The sequence below is a fragment of the Myotis daubentonii genome, chromosome 2 (genome assembly GCF_963259705.1).
Source record: "Myotis daubentonii chromosome 2, mMyoDau2.1, whole genome shotgun sequence".
In the NCBI taxonomy this organism is placed as follows: Eukaryota; Metazoa; Chordata; class Mammalia; order Chiroptera; family Vespertilionidae; genus Myotis; species Myotis daubentonii.
Genome location: NC_081841.1, coordinates 200235609 through 200248972, shown reverse-complemented (window position 1 = coordinate 200248972; position 13364 = coordinate 200235609). Strand labels below are relative to the sequence as shown.

The following is a 13364-nucleotide window of genomic DNA, read 5'->3' as shown; positions in this document are numbered from 1 at the left end:
TCAGATGTCTGGAAATAATGGATAAAAATAGGTAAAGATTATTTTTAGATAATTTTGTAAAAGTGATAATCCTCATTCAAACTATTACGAGAAGTTTTGAGTTTAGCTTAAAAGGGTCTTAAAGAACTTGGATAAGTAAAGGTGAATAGAGTACCCACAGAAAGAGCAATTGATTCTTCAATTACATAATCTCAATTTTCCACTGAAACCAAAAAAGTATATGTGACAATGGAATCAAAGAGAAGAATAAAATAATCATTAAAACACCTGAAATTTGGTGTGGTTACTGTTAGACTTTTGTCCTACAATTCTGAGTGAAAGAGAATGGGTTCCTGTCAGGTGGTCAAATGGAAGAGGCTGGGAGAAGATTTCACAGAACATGTACTTTCTTTACTTTTTCATGGAGTGATGAGAGCTGAGACAGAACTTGGAATTTGTTTCCATGGAGATTTTGATATTGATGAGAAAGAGATGGTAGGAAAGCATTTGCATTCTTGCAGAATAGCCAAGAAACTTCTCACCAGAAAGGAAAAGTATTATTTATATTTGTATTAAGTATCTGTATAATTGCATACAGATGCCAGTGTATTCTGACCTTAACTGAAAACCTTGACAATGCACTGTCTTCCTTTTGATCTACAAGGGCAGTAAAGAGGTAGATGCATGAACTTCTACCCCCTGGATGACTAGTGGTAGACCTTGTGGTGATATTGTCCCTGGTGTGAGACAAAGCAAGAAAGGTCAAACTCAACACTAATCTGTCAGCCTGCACAATGGTTCATGGTACAGGATATATTTAGATGACAGAGGAATTTTATTGCCAAAAGGAGTGTGTGTGTGTGTGTGTGTGTGTGTGTGTGTGTTGGTGATTTTTATTTTATTTTTTAAATATCACCTGAAGATATGTTTTTATTTATTTTTAGAGAGAGAGGAAGGGGCAGAGAGAGAGTGAGAAACACTGATCAGTTACCTCCTATACACACCCTGACCTGACCTGGACTGAACTCCCAATCTAGGTATGTGCCCAGACCAAGAATCAAACCTGCAACCTTTTGGTGTACAGGATGGCAGTCCAACCAACTACTAGTAAGTCACCTGGCTAGAGCTGGTGGTGATTTTCAAATTATTGGAATGTCCCCAGAAAGTTTGGAGAATCTTATTTATATTCTCATATCCTTATATTCTCTCTCTTCTCTCTCCTCTCCTCTCCTCTCCTCTCCTCTCCTCTCCTCTCCTCTCCTCTCCTCTCCTCTCCTCTCCTCTCCTCTCCCTCTCCCCCACCCCTCCCCTCTCCTCTCCCTCTCCCTTCCCCCTCCCCTCCCCCTCCCTCTGTCTCTCCCTCTCCCTCTCCCTCTCCCTCTCCCTTTCCTTCTCTCCAACAAATGACTAAAACTAAGTAAACAATATTAGAAAGGCAATAAGTGACTTCTGAAAATTCCTTCTGGAGCTGAATTAGTCGGGGTAAGAGATGAGTCATTTCAATGGTTACTTTTTTTAAATTTTATTGATTTTTTACAGAAAGGAAGGGAGAGGGATAGAGAGTTAGAAACATTTATGAGAGAGAAGCATCGATCAGCTGCCTCCTGCACACCCCGTACTGGGGATGTGCCCGCAACCAAGGCACATGCCCCTGACCTGAATCGAACCTGGACCCTTCAGTCCCCAGGCCAATGCTCTATCCAGTGAGCCAAACCAGCTAGGGCTAGATGGTTTCTTGATGGGAACAGCTTCAGCTTCAAGAAATTCAGATATTCATGTCACCTCTATAGTCCCACATAAGACAAGTCAAGGACTTGATGTTCAGCAGAAAGTTAATGCCAAATTAGAGGTGACCAGAATAGTATGAACATTCTACTTATTTTCTTTTGTTCTGATTCATCTTTAATTTAAAGAGCTAAGGTGCAGGAAACATCTAAGTAAGAGTGCTTGTGACCTTCCTGCCTTATTAAGGCTGTCTCACCCTGGGACTCTTATCTCCCACTAAAAATCCTGACTCTTACCTTTCATCCCTAATAACAGCCTTATTTTAATCACTTCTTCTTGTTAAAGAACGCTAACCACAATCTTTTCCCTCCCACCAGAGACCCTTAACTCTAACTTTTCACCTTTAATTAAGGCACACCACTTTTTAAAAATAGCCATCATGTAACACATGGAGCAGAAGGAGGGCTCCATGTCATGAGTGATCCCAAGTGGCTTCCATCTCCATTATCTCCATTGCTTCTTGACAGGTCACTGGTGCTAAGTAAAATGTTATAATACTCAGGATGCCTTTATTCAACAGGCTTCCTTCCAGTGATGGCTTCCAGATGTGAGGAAATTTTAAAAGTCTGTGGCCCTCAACACATCATTAGGTCCTTCCAATGTTTCGAAAAATCTGTAATCACCAGCACACTAACAATTTGTCTCCATTTTGACATTCAACCACAGGTATTTCAGAGAATTAAAGAAGGTGATTAAGAAAACTTTACAAATAACTTTCTATTTTTACAGCGGGGAGGATCTAATAATATTCAGGGACCCTGGAATTATTTTTATTTCCTCTGCACAATTTATTCCCTTCCCATTTGACACCCCTCCCTTTATCTGACACACATGCAGACACACACATGTGCACACTCACACCAGTGACATTTTGATGGGTGCTAGTTTTTCCAGGTCCTAATTTCTTTTGGTGAGCTATTTCTGGTAATTGCCCTGGCCAACCCTTTCACCCCACTGCATAAGGAAAGCATTTTTGTCATGCTAATCTCTGACCCAGGCTTAATCCCATAAAACCTTAGAGACTATATCAGTATAATAAAAATATGAGCTAGTTTTCAGATATTTCAAATTTCTGCTTCCCACCTCCATATTCCACCAAAAAAAGTAAAAGAAAATCTTTTGTTTGAAGTTTGCATTTGTTTCCAGAGTGTGCTTTTAGGGTAAAAGTGTGAGAGTAACTTATGTCATTGTTCAGATCCCAGTCCATAGAGTAACCTCTATGTTCACTATGTCATTTGGTATTTAGAAGTTGTGGGTGGGAAAGAGCATCTATAAATGCAACCTCATGCTGTAAAGATTGGCTGAGGGAATTGTTCCCAATTAGATGTGAGGCTTGCCCTATGCCCTAGGGCCTAGGATCTTCTGCTCAGGGCACAAACTCCAGCCTTTATGAAAGGCACCTGCTGCTTGAGGTCATGCCTCATTTGTCCTCACATTGTAGGAAATCCAAAATGCAATATCCATAAAATATAAAGGCTTTAAATGAGGATCCATCTGGGGAATGGATGAGGAAGAGGGAAGTTTGTGTGTGTGTGTGTGTGTGTGTGTGTGTGTGTGTGTGTGTGTGTGTGTGTGTGTGATCTTTCTCATTGATCTCCCATCTGGTAACAATTTAAGTTCAGAGATGCCTCTATGCATGTTTTCACAGAATATACTCTGCAAAAAAAAATTGTCAGTTTATACTCATCAGAAATAAAGCAAAACTTAGCAGAGATGCTCAAATGGGAGCTCAGATGTAATCTCTTAGAAACACCACCCTATTTTTGCCTTTACCTGGGCTAGAGCCACTCTGACCTTGGGTCTAACTTCCAAGCAAAGGAGTGGAAAAAATTCTTTGCAGGGATTTTAAATTGTAAACATTGAAAACAGAGGCCATGGCTTTGATAGACTCCATCTGTAAAGCAGCACTGAAAGGCAAACAGAACACTCTTCATAGCTGATTTGGTTTCCCCGAGAACACAGTTTACATTCTCCTGTGTAGACATTCATAATATCACACTGAATACAAAGATACCTTGAATTTTGGTATCTTAAAAATAACATAATTTTTAAAAAATCACACCTACCATCTTTCCTATTGAAGTTTGTGATTCCATCATGGCTCTTCAAAAGTCTTTGCATATGCAAAGAATCAGGAGAGAGGAACCAGAAGGAGGGTGGAAGATATAATTCACTGGGACCTGCTTCTCTTACAATATACAGGCTCTGGCCACCCAACTGTTTTTTCTTCCAGTGAATACCAGCCAAACTCATCTACATACATAGAGATGTGCACAGGTTTCTGAGAGCACCATAAAAAGTTTTCAGGGCATAGAGTTTCAAGTTTTAATCTTCCTTCCCCTTTCTTCCTCCTTCCCTAGGAGCTTTTTGTATGAGCAGGGAAAAGTGTCCCCATTCCGGCAGTGGAGTGGCCAGTTGAGTACCGAAAGCCTCCTGTCCTGAGCAAACCAGAAGAGTCAGTCACCCCAGCTGCCCCACAAGGTTGTCCTATCCCCCACCCCCCGTCCTGAGATTTTCCCACATGGCAACCAAAAGGGCATGGTGCTATAGAGACAGCCACACTGCCCTCAGTGTAGGTCATGTCCCGTGAGATTTCAAGGCAGGTTATCTCTCATTTTACCCAGCAAAGGAGTCTCAGCATGGATATCTGGTCAAGCTGGAGAGAGGCACTGAGCCTGGTGCATAGTTTCCCTTTCTAATGGAGAAAGGAAGAGACCACAGAGGCCTTGCTAACGGGGAAGGTGGGCCGTGCTCTCTGCCTTCCGGAGATTCTCTGTGGTCCTGAAAGTTTCTCAGAGCTCCCACGAGCCCTTTTCACTTGCTCATACACAGGTTCCTGGGGGAATGGACTATAAAATATTATACTTTTTTAAAACCATAAGTTTCTCTCCAAGGTAAAAATAATGCCGTGTAATGAGTAAATGGCAGCCAGGTGAAACCAGAAATATAAAATAGGAATGTGGCCATAAAAGTTCAGATTCTGAAATCTGACTATAGCATGTGTGTATGTGTGTAGGGATACATGTATATGTGTGTAAGATTTAGAGAGAGGGGGCAGGAGGGAAAGAGAGAAAATGATCAGGATGGAGTAGGAAGCACTAATTATACAACTTGCCCTCACACTTCCAGATTTTAGGTGATTTCTTTTTTCTCGATTCACAAAAGGTGGTGGCCAGAATTGAGATAAATGAATATTTTCATGTTGAGAACAAACTGAATAACCTTGTCACTAAATACGAAGTCATTGGAGAGAGTACAGTTGCAGCCTTCAAGATACAAAATCCTCAGTAGCATCAAAGACATCCTGAGTCTAAGGATTTTTCCCAAAGATTGAACCAAGGAGGCCATAGAAACTCCTGGGCACAGGGACACATTCCTCCTGTCCCCCCAACCCTCAGCCAAGGGACTTGTCATTTTCTCTATGCTAAGACTTTGAGAAACTTGTTAATTTTATTTAACTCAAGTCTTGAGCAAAAGATACATATTTTTGTGTCCAGGCCAGAAAACTCTCTGCTAAGAATTTACAAGCAGCCAATGGGGTTTTAAGGTTTCAAATGGAATGGTCACAAGCCAGGATTTGCAATCACATCCAAAAATGAGGCCTGTAAAATAAAAAAATAAATAAAATAAAAAACATAGGTAACTTTTGAACTTTCTAATAGGAATTGTGGGCAGTGGAGGATCTCACCCATTGGCTGATCATTTTCAAGAATAATCAGAGTCAAGTCTGTAAGTTGGAGGAAACAATGACCCAGTACTGAAACCTACCCACCTTCTTAATAGAGGCTTTTCTGCATGGTTTATTCTCTTTCCCATCAGAAAGAGAATAAGCCACAATTGTAAACCAAAGGCACATTGTCCTTCATTTATATTCCCCTTTAAATGGTAGAATTGATACAAGGTAAGTTACTATGGACATGGCAGAATAATTCTCTTCAAAATAGTTCCACAAAGCTTAAAGGAAAGAGCCTTCCATCCTCTGCTCGGACGTGTTCAAATGTGTGCTCATAGCACATTGGCTTCCTGCAGGAAGGTCCCCTGAAGAAAGGCAGTCATCCTCAAAGACAGCTGCAGGCTTCATTCACATGCTGCTCTGCACATCCACAAGCGTCCTGGCTATAGGAGCTGTTCTCTCCCACCACACGTGACCTATCAGCTTTCAGAGGTGGATGTCAGAGACATGACTAAGGATAGTTGCAAGGTTCAAAGCCTCTTGGACGATGCCAGATGGAAGTACCATGCATTGCTTCTACAATAAGAAGTCTATCTTGTAATCAGTAAACCAACCCACCTTTCTCCCACAGATGTTCTACTGAGGGCCTTCTCAGATAGTTCCCACTGTGTTCCTTGCTGGGCTATCTGACGTGGAAAGCCCCCTCACCTGGGAAGCTTCTACCTGTGGCCAGGATGTGGCTTTTCTCTTTTGTTCTGAATGACCTGAATGGTGCTGTGTGGCTACCTTTTCCTCCCATAGCGCCAGCCTTTATGTTATAATCCGTTTCCAAGTTCTAAGACTGCTAATACTGCACATTCTCATAGATGATTTATTAGTCTCTTTAGGAAGGTATATTTCTGCAAGGATCATGTCATTTGCAAGACATATGGCAGAAGGGAGCTTTAGTTAAGGCATGGTGAACTAAATTACATCAGGTTTTGCTTTGGCAAGGACACCAGATGGATGCCTTTATGATGAAGTGGGTCTCCTCCAGCCTTTTCTTTTACGAAGGTCTCCAACAGGTGTTTCCTCTGAGGCATATCTGTTTTCCATAACATCAGAAGGAAAAAAGAAATGAATGAAGAATGAAGAAAGCTGTCTGTGACAGCTTGTGTACATGGATCTTGCTTTTATTATGATAGGAAAGTGTATAGTGAATGATTTGCTATTCCGAGTCAAGTTAAAATATGCTTGGGAGAAGAATATCTTCCATTTGCCAAAAGGGCATTTAATTTTCAGATTAAAGACTCTTCATTCATTATGGGTGGGATGGGGGGTGGGAGGTTTGAGGAGGAGAAGTGTGGAAAAGCTGAAGAAAGTGACCAGAAGGAAAGTAGTGGCAGTTGTTTTAGACTTGAGTGCTGAGGGCAGTGTGTGGGAAGCCACCTCCCTAAAGGGAACTTGGTACATTATTTCAGCATCCGAGGGAAGGTGTTTAGGAAACTACACATGGAGAGAAAATAAGGTTCTATGAATGAGTAGTAACATAGTCAGTTCTCCAAATTCTGATAAGCATCAAAACCAGACTTGGGCTCTAGCTGTGTTGCCTTTAACAACCTTGGCATAAAGCCATCACCACGGTTCTGTCTCGTACCATTAAGAGAACCTGTGTGGGGAAGCCTGGGGAGGGGAGGGGGTAGGTGGAGGGGGTCAATGGGGAGAAAAGGGGGACATATGTAATACTTTCAACGAGAGAGAGAGAGAGAGAGAGAGAGAGAGAGAGAGAGAGAGAGAGAGAGAATGCCTGTGTGGCTCTTAGGATTCTGGGTTGGGGCTCATGACTTAGGGATATTTAAACCCATCAAAAGGTATGTTAATTCAAATAAACAAGGTAACCCATTCTGGTCAAGCTGACTTTGAGGTTTACATCACAACATCTTCTGGCTAAGTAAATGACTAGAAGGTTATAAGTAGGTCTTAAGTGGAGGGGAAAATATGAATTGAACCTAGGCCTTGGCTGGTCTCATTAACAATTAGCCTCTATACTTTTCCAAACCCTTTGGCAATGCCCCAATCCTCCCACTCCAGCTTCTCCATCTGGGTCGTCTCTCTGTCCAATCACTTTAGGTCTGATGCCTCAATCTCAGTTTACCTGAGTTATTTTGTCTGAAAGAAATATGACTTAAGATAGCAATTTAGAAACTAACCTGGTAAAAAGAGAAAATAAATGACTTGTCATTATGTTGGAGTCTGAGACTTTGGGCCAGGTGTTGAATTATAAGCTATATTAATTCACAGGGAGAACCCCTAACCCTTCAGCACAGAGAGAAATCGGTTGTATTGTTCCCAGGATGTACAGTAAAACCTCACAGGAGAATTCTGTCATAAGCTATTGATTGCCAGGGCAGAACCTATAGCATAAGACAGTATAGTGTATCTCAAAAGGGGTTTTAAGGGATAGTAAAAGATATTTTTAAATATAATGAAATAAGTGAGTACATAAGTAACTGTAAAAGTTTCTTTTTGGTGAAATAAGTGTGTGAAACACTGTTTTTATACAAACTTTAAAGGATTTTACTTTTGTAAAGCTTTTCAGAACCTTCATACGCTAAAGTGTAGTGTGGATCTCAAAGAGGCGATACTTTACTCAAAATTTATTGGACTACAGAACACAGTTCCTTAGAGCTTCTCCTGTTACTGATATTCCACAGAACATGTTTTTTAGAAAAGGCATTTGTGTTAAGATAGGATGGACTTATGATGCTGTGGTAGCAATTAATGAAATCCCAGTGGCTTAGCACAACAAGTGTGTATTTCTTGTTCATGTTGCATGTCCAACACAGGTCAAGCCGGCCAGGCACTCTCTTCCACATAGTCACTCATGTACTCAGGCTGGTCATCTCTATGGCAGGTTAGGGAGAGCATGAGAATAGCATGGGGGCTTTCACTTTGTCGGCCATCACTTCTCACATTTCACTGGCCAAAAAAGGTCAGGTGGCCCCTTCCCAAGGCCTATATCCTAAGGAAGGAAAGAATTGGATATTGTGAGCCCCAGTAATCTCAACCTCAGCATTATATTCAAACGCTAGCTTTATAATTCATTAGCTCTGTGTCTTTTATCCATAAAATAAAGGGTGTTCTTTAAAATCTCTGGCAGAGACGGAAATGCTCATCAAATATTTCAATTGCTTTCCACATTCCTAAACCCCCTTAAAGTTAGCAGGAGCCATGTGACTAGTTCTGGCCAATGAAATATGAGCAGCAGTGATGTATGCCGCTTTGGGCCACAGCGTAAATACCTGGGCTTGATTCTCTAGTTCCTTTCTCTTCCCTTGCTTTAATGACTGAGGAGGATATATGTGCCAAGTGTGTCGCCTTAAGATGGTAGATAGAGCCTCTGTCCCCTTAAGACTCTGAATGGTTGTGGGGAGCAGACCCATCTGTTCAACTGAGTTACTATAGGTAGGAAATAACCAGTGTTGTGTTAAGCCCCTGGTGTTTTGATGTCGTTTCTGCATACTATTCCTAGATTCTCTTGACTTAAATGGGTTCTTTTGAATACTAAATTTTCTGTGATTTTGAGAGTTTCTTTTATTCTCTAACAAGCAACTATTCATTCCTTAGGATGTGAGTGAAATTTTTCAAAAGATTGTCTAACCCTTTTTAGTGATTGAATATTTTATATGATAAACATTGTGCCTAATGGCAGTATGGGGTGATCACGTGGAGGGCTTTGCCAAGATCTAGATCAAGATTAGAGCAGAGTCTAGTCAAATGCAGGTAGTGATGGAAGCTGTAAATAATGCAAAATGCATTTAATCAGAAAGGTCTCAACAGAGACCCATAAGAAAGGCGTCAAAAGGAGAGGGGTTGAAAACTGACTAAGGAGAGAGATGCTACCTATGCCTTGATCTCACAGACTTCACAATTTTATGTTCAAGTTCCCAAAACACCTCTCATGATTTCCCCTAAGGAATAGTATCATTATGGTACTACTAGAGGCCCAGTGCACAAAATTCATGCATGGGAGGGTGTCCCTCAGCCCAGCCTGCACCCTCTCCAATCTGGGATCCCTTGGGGGGACATCCCTCTCACAATCCGGGATCACTGGCTCCTAACCCTTCTTCCTGCCTGCCTGATCACCCCTAACCTCTCTGCCTGACTGCCTGACTGCCCCTAACTGCTTCTTCCTGCCTGCCTGATTGCCCCTAACCATCTCTGCCTGACTGCCTGATCACCCCTAAATGCTCCCCTGCCTGCCTGCTTGCTTGTCCCCAACTGCTTTTTCCTGCTGGCCTGATTGCCCGCAACTGCCCTCCCCTATTGGACTGATTGCCCCCAACTGACCTCCCTGCCAGCCTGATCACCCCCAACTGCCCTCCCCTGCCAACCTGGTTGCCCCCAACGACCCTCTCTGCTGGCCTGATCTTGCCCCCAACGGCCCTCCCCTGCCGACTAGTTGCCCCCAATGGCCCTCTCCTGCAGGCCTGGTCGCCCCCAACAGCCCTCCCCTGCTGGCCTGATCGCTCCTAACTGCCTCTGCCTTGGCCCCCACCACCATGGCTTTGTCCAATAGGAAGTCAGACATCCGGAAGATGGCCGGTCAACCCGGTCTAATTAGCACATTACCCTTTTATTAGTATAGATAGATTACATAGCATAGGATTGCTTAAATGTGGGGAGGTGGGGAGCCTTTTTTAGCAGGAGAAGATGCTCTTGGCAGCCAAAAATACATAACCCCTATATCTGGACTGATAGCCAGCCATATGCACTATACTGCCAAACCAGTTATTAAAAAATTGAACCACTTTCTTACATCTTACACTAAACAGCTGTTGCCCTTAAAACCCCTCCTCAGTCCCCACCTTAGGTTCTGCCTTTGCAGTTCACCCAGATTAGGTTCTGATTGGTTGGTTTCTATGCCAGTCAGTGTCAAAAGCTGCTCCTCCTAGGCAGCCATTGGTTCCTTGCAGGTAACTCAGATTTGGTTCTGATTGGTCGGTTTCTATGCCAGTCAGCATCTCTGGGCCTATCTCCAGGCCTATCTTCGGGCCTGATCCGCAACCTCCATGGAAGCTGCTAATCAGGCCCTGACTCTCTCTCTGGGCCTGATCCAAAGCCGCCACTGAGGCTGCAGATCAGGCCCTGCCTCTCTCTCTCTCTCTAGGCCTAGCCAGCAGCCATGGTGGCTGTGGATCAGGCCCCACCTCTCTCTCTAGGCCTCTCTCCAGATCTGATCCACAGCCGCCTTGGCGGCAGTGAGGTTGTTACACCTGTGGCCGGGCCCCAGGCTGGAGGCATAACGACCTCCCTCACCTGTCCCCCCACCCACTCCCCCCGCCACCCGCCTGCCTGCCAGCTGCCAGTCTTGCTGTGATAGGAGCCTGTGGGCCACAGGGGCGGGACCAAGAGGTGCTCCATGCACTTCCTGGTGACCGTTTGGTCATTTTGGTTGTTACGGCCATTGGCCTTTTATTATGTAGACTAGGGGCCCGGTGCACGAAATTCGTGCACTGGGTGTGGGGGGGGGGCGGGGAGTGTCCCTCAGCCCAGCCTGCCCCTTCTCACATACTGGGAGCCCTCAGGCATTGACCCCTAGACCCCTCCGATTGCTGGCTCTGCCCCTTGCCCAGGGCTGACACCTCGGCCAGAGGCGTAGACCCCCATCACCCTCTGATCGCCTGATCGGCCCCTTGCCCAGGCCTGACGCCTCCGCCAGAGGTGTCAGGCTTGGACAGGGGACCCCCATCTCCCCCCGATCACTGGCTCTGGCCCCTGCCCAGGCCTGAGGCCTCTGGCCCAGGAATCATGCCTGGGCAGGGGACCCCCATCTCCCTCTGATCGCTTGTTCCACCCCCCGCCCAAGCCTGACGCCTCTGACCCAGGCTTCAGGCCTGGGCAAGGGGACCATCATATCCCCCCAACCCCCGGCTCCGCCCCCTGCCCAGGCCTGATGCCTCAGCCAGAGGAGTTGACCCTCATCACCCTCCGATCACCAATCACCAGATCGGCCCCTTGACCAGGCCTGAGGCCTCTGGCAGAGGTGTCAGGCCTCGGCAGGGGACCCCCAGCTCCCCACGGTTGCAGGCTCCGCCCCTGCCCAGGCCTAACGCCTCTGGCTGAGGCGTCTGGCCCAGGCAGCGGGGACCTGCAGTGGCAGCGGCCCCGCGATCGTGGGCTTCACTTTAGGCCCAGGCAAGGGACCCCTAGCTCCCGGGACTGCCAGCTTCGACCGTGTCCAGCTCCCATTGCTGGCTCCACCCCTACTTCCTGCTATCACTGGCCAGGGCTGCAAAGGCGCCTGGTTCTCCGATCATGGCTGGAGGGCAGGGCAAAGGCAGCCCCGGGGCCGCCTTTGCCCTGCCCCCCAGCTCTTAGCTCCCCCCTGGGTTTCAGATCACTGTCAGTGGCAGGGGGCTTCTTCCTGCTTTCCCTTTCGCCTCCCTGCATTGTGCCTACATATGCAAATTAACCGCCATCTTGTTGGCAGTTAACTGCCAATCTTAGTTGGCAGTTAATTTGCATATAGCCCTGATTAGCCAATGAAAAGTGTATCGTTGTACGCCAATTACCATTTTTCTCTTTTATTAGTGTAGATTGCTTAGGGGAAAATTAAGAGTAGAAATAACTACCTTCAAAGCATATATAAACTAAGGTAAAAGGACTGATATGTCTGTTAAACACACAGAGATGCGCGCACACACACATGCACACACCACAAAATCCTTGTGACTTTTGCCAAAAGTATATAGTAGGTCTTGAGCTATGATGTAGTCTGGACATTCAGCTCCTGGTGTTCTGTTCTGGAGTGTCAGAGACCAGAGGTTATCCTTCACTTTGGGCTCAAGGTTCTAATTAATTTCACATCTTGGCCGTGTTTCACCAGAGCCCCATGTAGCCTCAGGCTAACTCTCCATTCTTCTTATTTAGGAGTCTTCTCAACGAAGATTCTGACTATCTTGATAGCAGCGGCATGTTTTACTGGTGCAAAGCAACCCATTTGGAAAAGGTGATTCTGGTAGGTGATCTTGCACCAATTCTCAAATAAAATATAGTTTCTCTTAGGGTAAATGATACCCTTCCACTAGTTATCAGTACCTGCCTTTTCTCTTTGTAAACTATGAATTTTGGAGGAAAAACACATACTTTACCAGCCAGATGAATGGTTTGCAGGGCTACAGATGTGATATTTGACAAACACTATGTGTAAAAAACCTCGGATTTAAAACAATTAGATTCTTCAGCTACTTCTTCTCCCCTTTAACAGTTTAACTGAGTCAGTTATTCAGAATAATGTTCTCCTGAAACTTTACTGTTTTGCTAGTAAATCTAATTAATTTAAATGCGCAAGGAAACTCCTTATTTACAAGAACTCTGCAGTCTTTCCTTTTTATAAAGTAACTAGAGGTCTGGTGCACAAAATTTGTGCACTCGGGGGGTGGTCCCTCAGCCCAGGCTGCACCCTCTCGCAGTCTGGGAGCCCTCAGGGGATGTCCGACTGATGGCTTAGGCCTGCTGCCCCCACCCACGGGCCTAAGCCATCAGTCGGACATCCTTATTGCTGCCACGGAGGCAGGAGAGGCTCCCGCCACTGCCGCTGTGCTCGCCAGCCAAGAGCCCAGCTTCTGGCTGAGCAGCGCTCCCCTGTGGGAACACACTGACCACCAGGTAGCAGCTCCTGCATTGAGCATATGCCCCTTGGTGGTCAGTGCATGTCATAGCAACCAGTCGTTTTGCTGTTCAGTCGGTTTGCATATTAGCCTTTTATTATGTAGGATAAACATTTTCCTAATCCATTGGTTTTAAAGTTTGAATTTTCTATAGTAGTTTTTCTTAAAGCTGGCTATATTTATATGTAACACATAAGCCAAGCATGCATCTCCTAGTACCTGCCCCCTACAACTTGGGTGAATCCTTATAGATATTAGAATCCTGTCTCTGTCCT

At 44.9% G+C, this 13364-nt stretch overlaps 1 protein-coding gene across 1 annotated transcript in view; it reads left to right on the top strand.

Annotated features, from left to right (window-relative positions):
• Positions 1 to 13364, top strand: part of KCNU1 (potassium calcium-activated channel subfamily U member 1) — a 125829-nt gene that overhangs the window by 85993 nt on the left and 26472 nt on the right. The window contains 1 exon segment of the mRNA XM_059681223.1: positions 12350 to 12437. Coding sequence (XP_059537206.1) covers positions 12350 to 12437 — 88 coding nt within the window.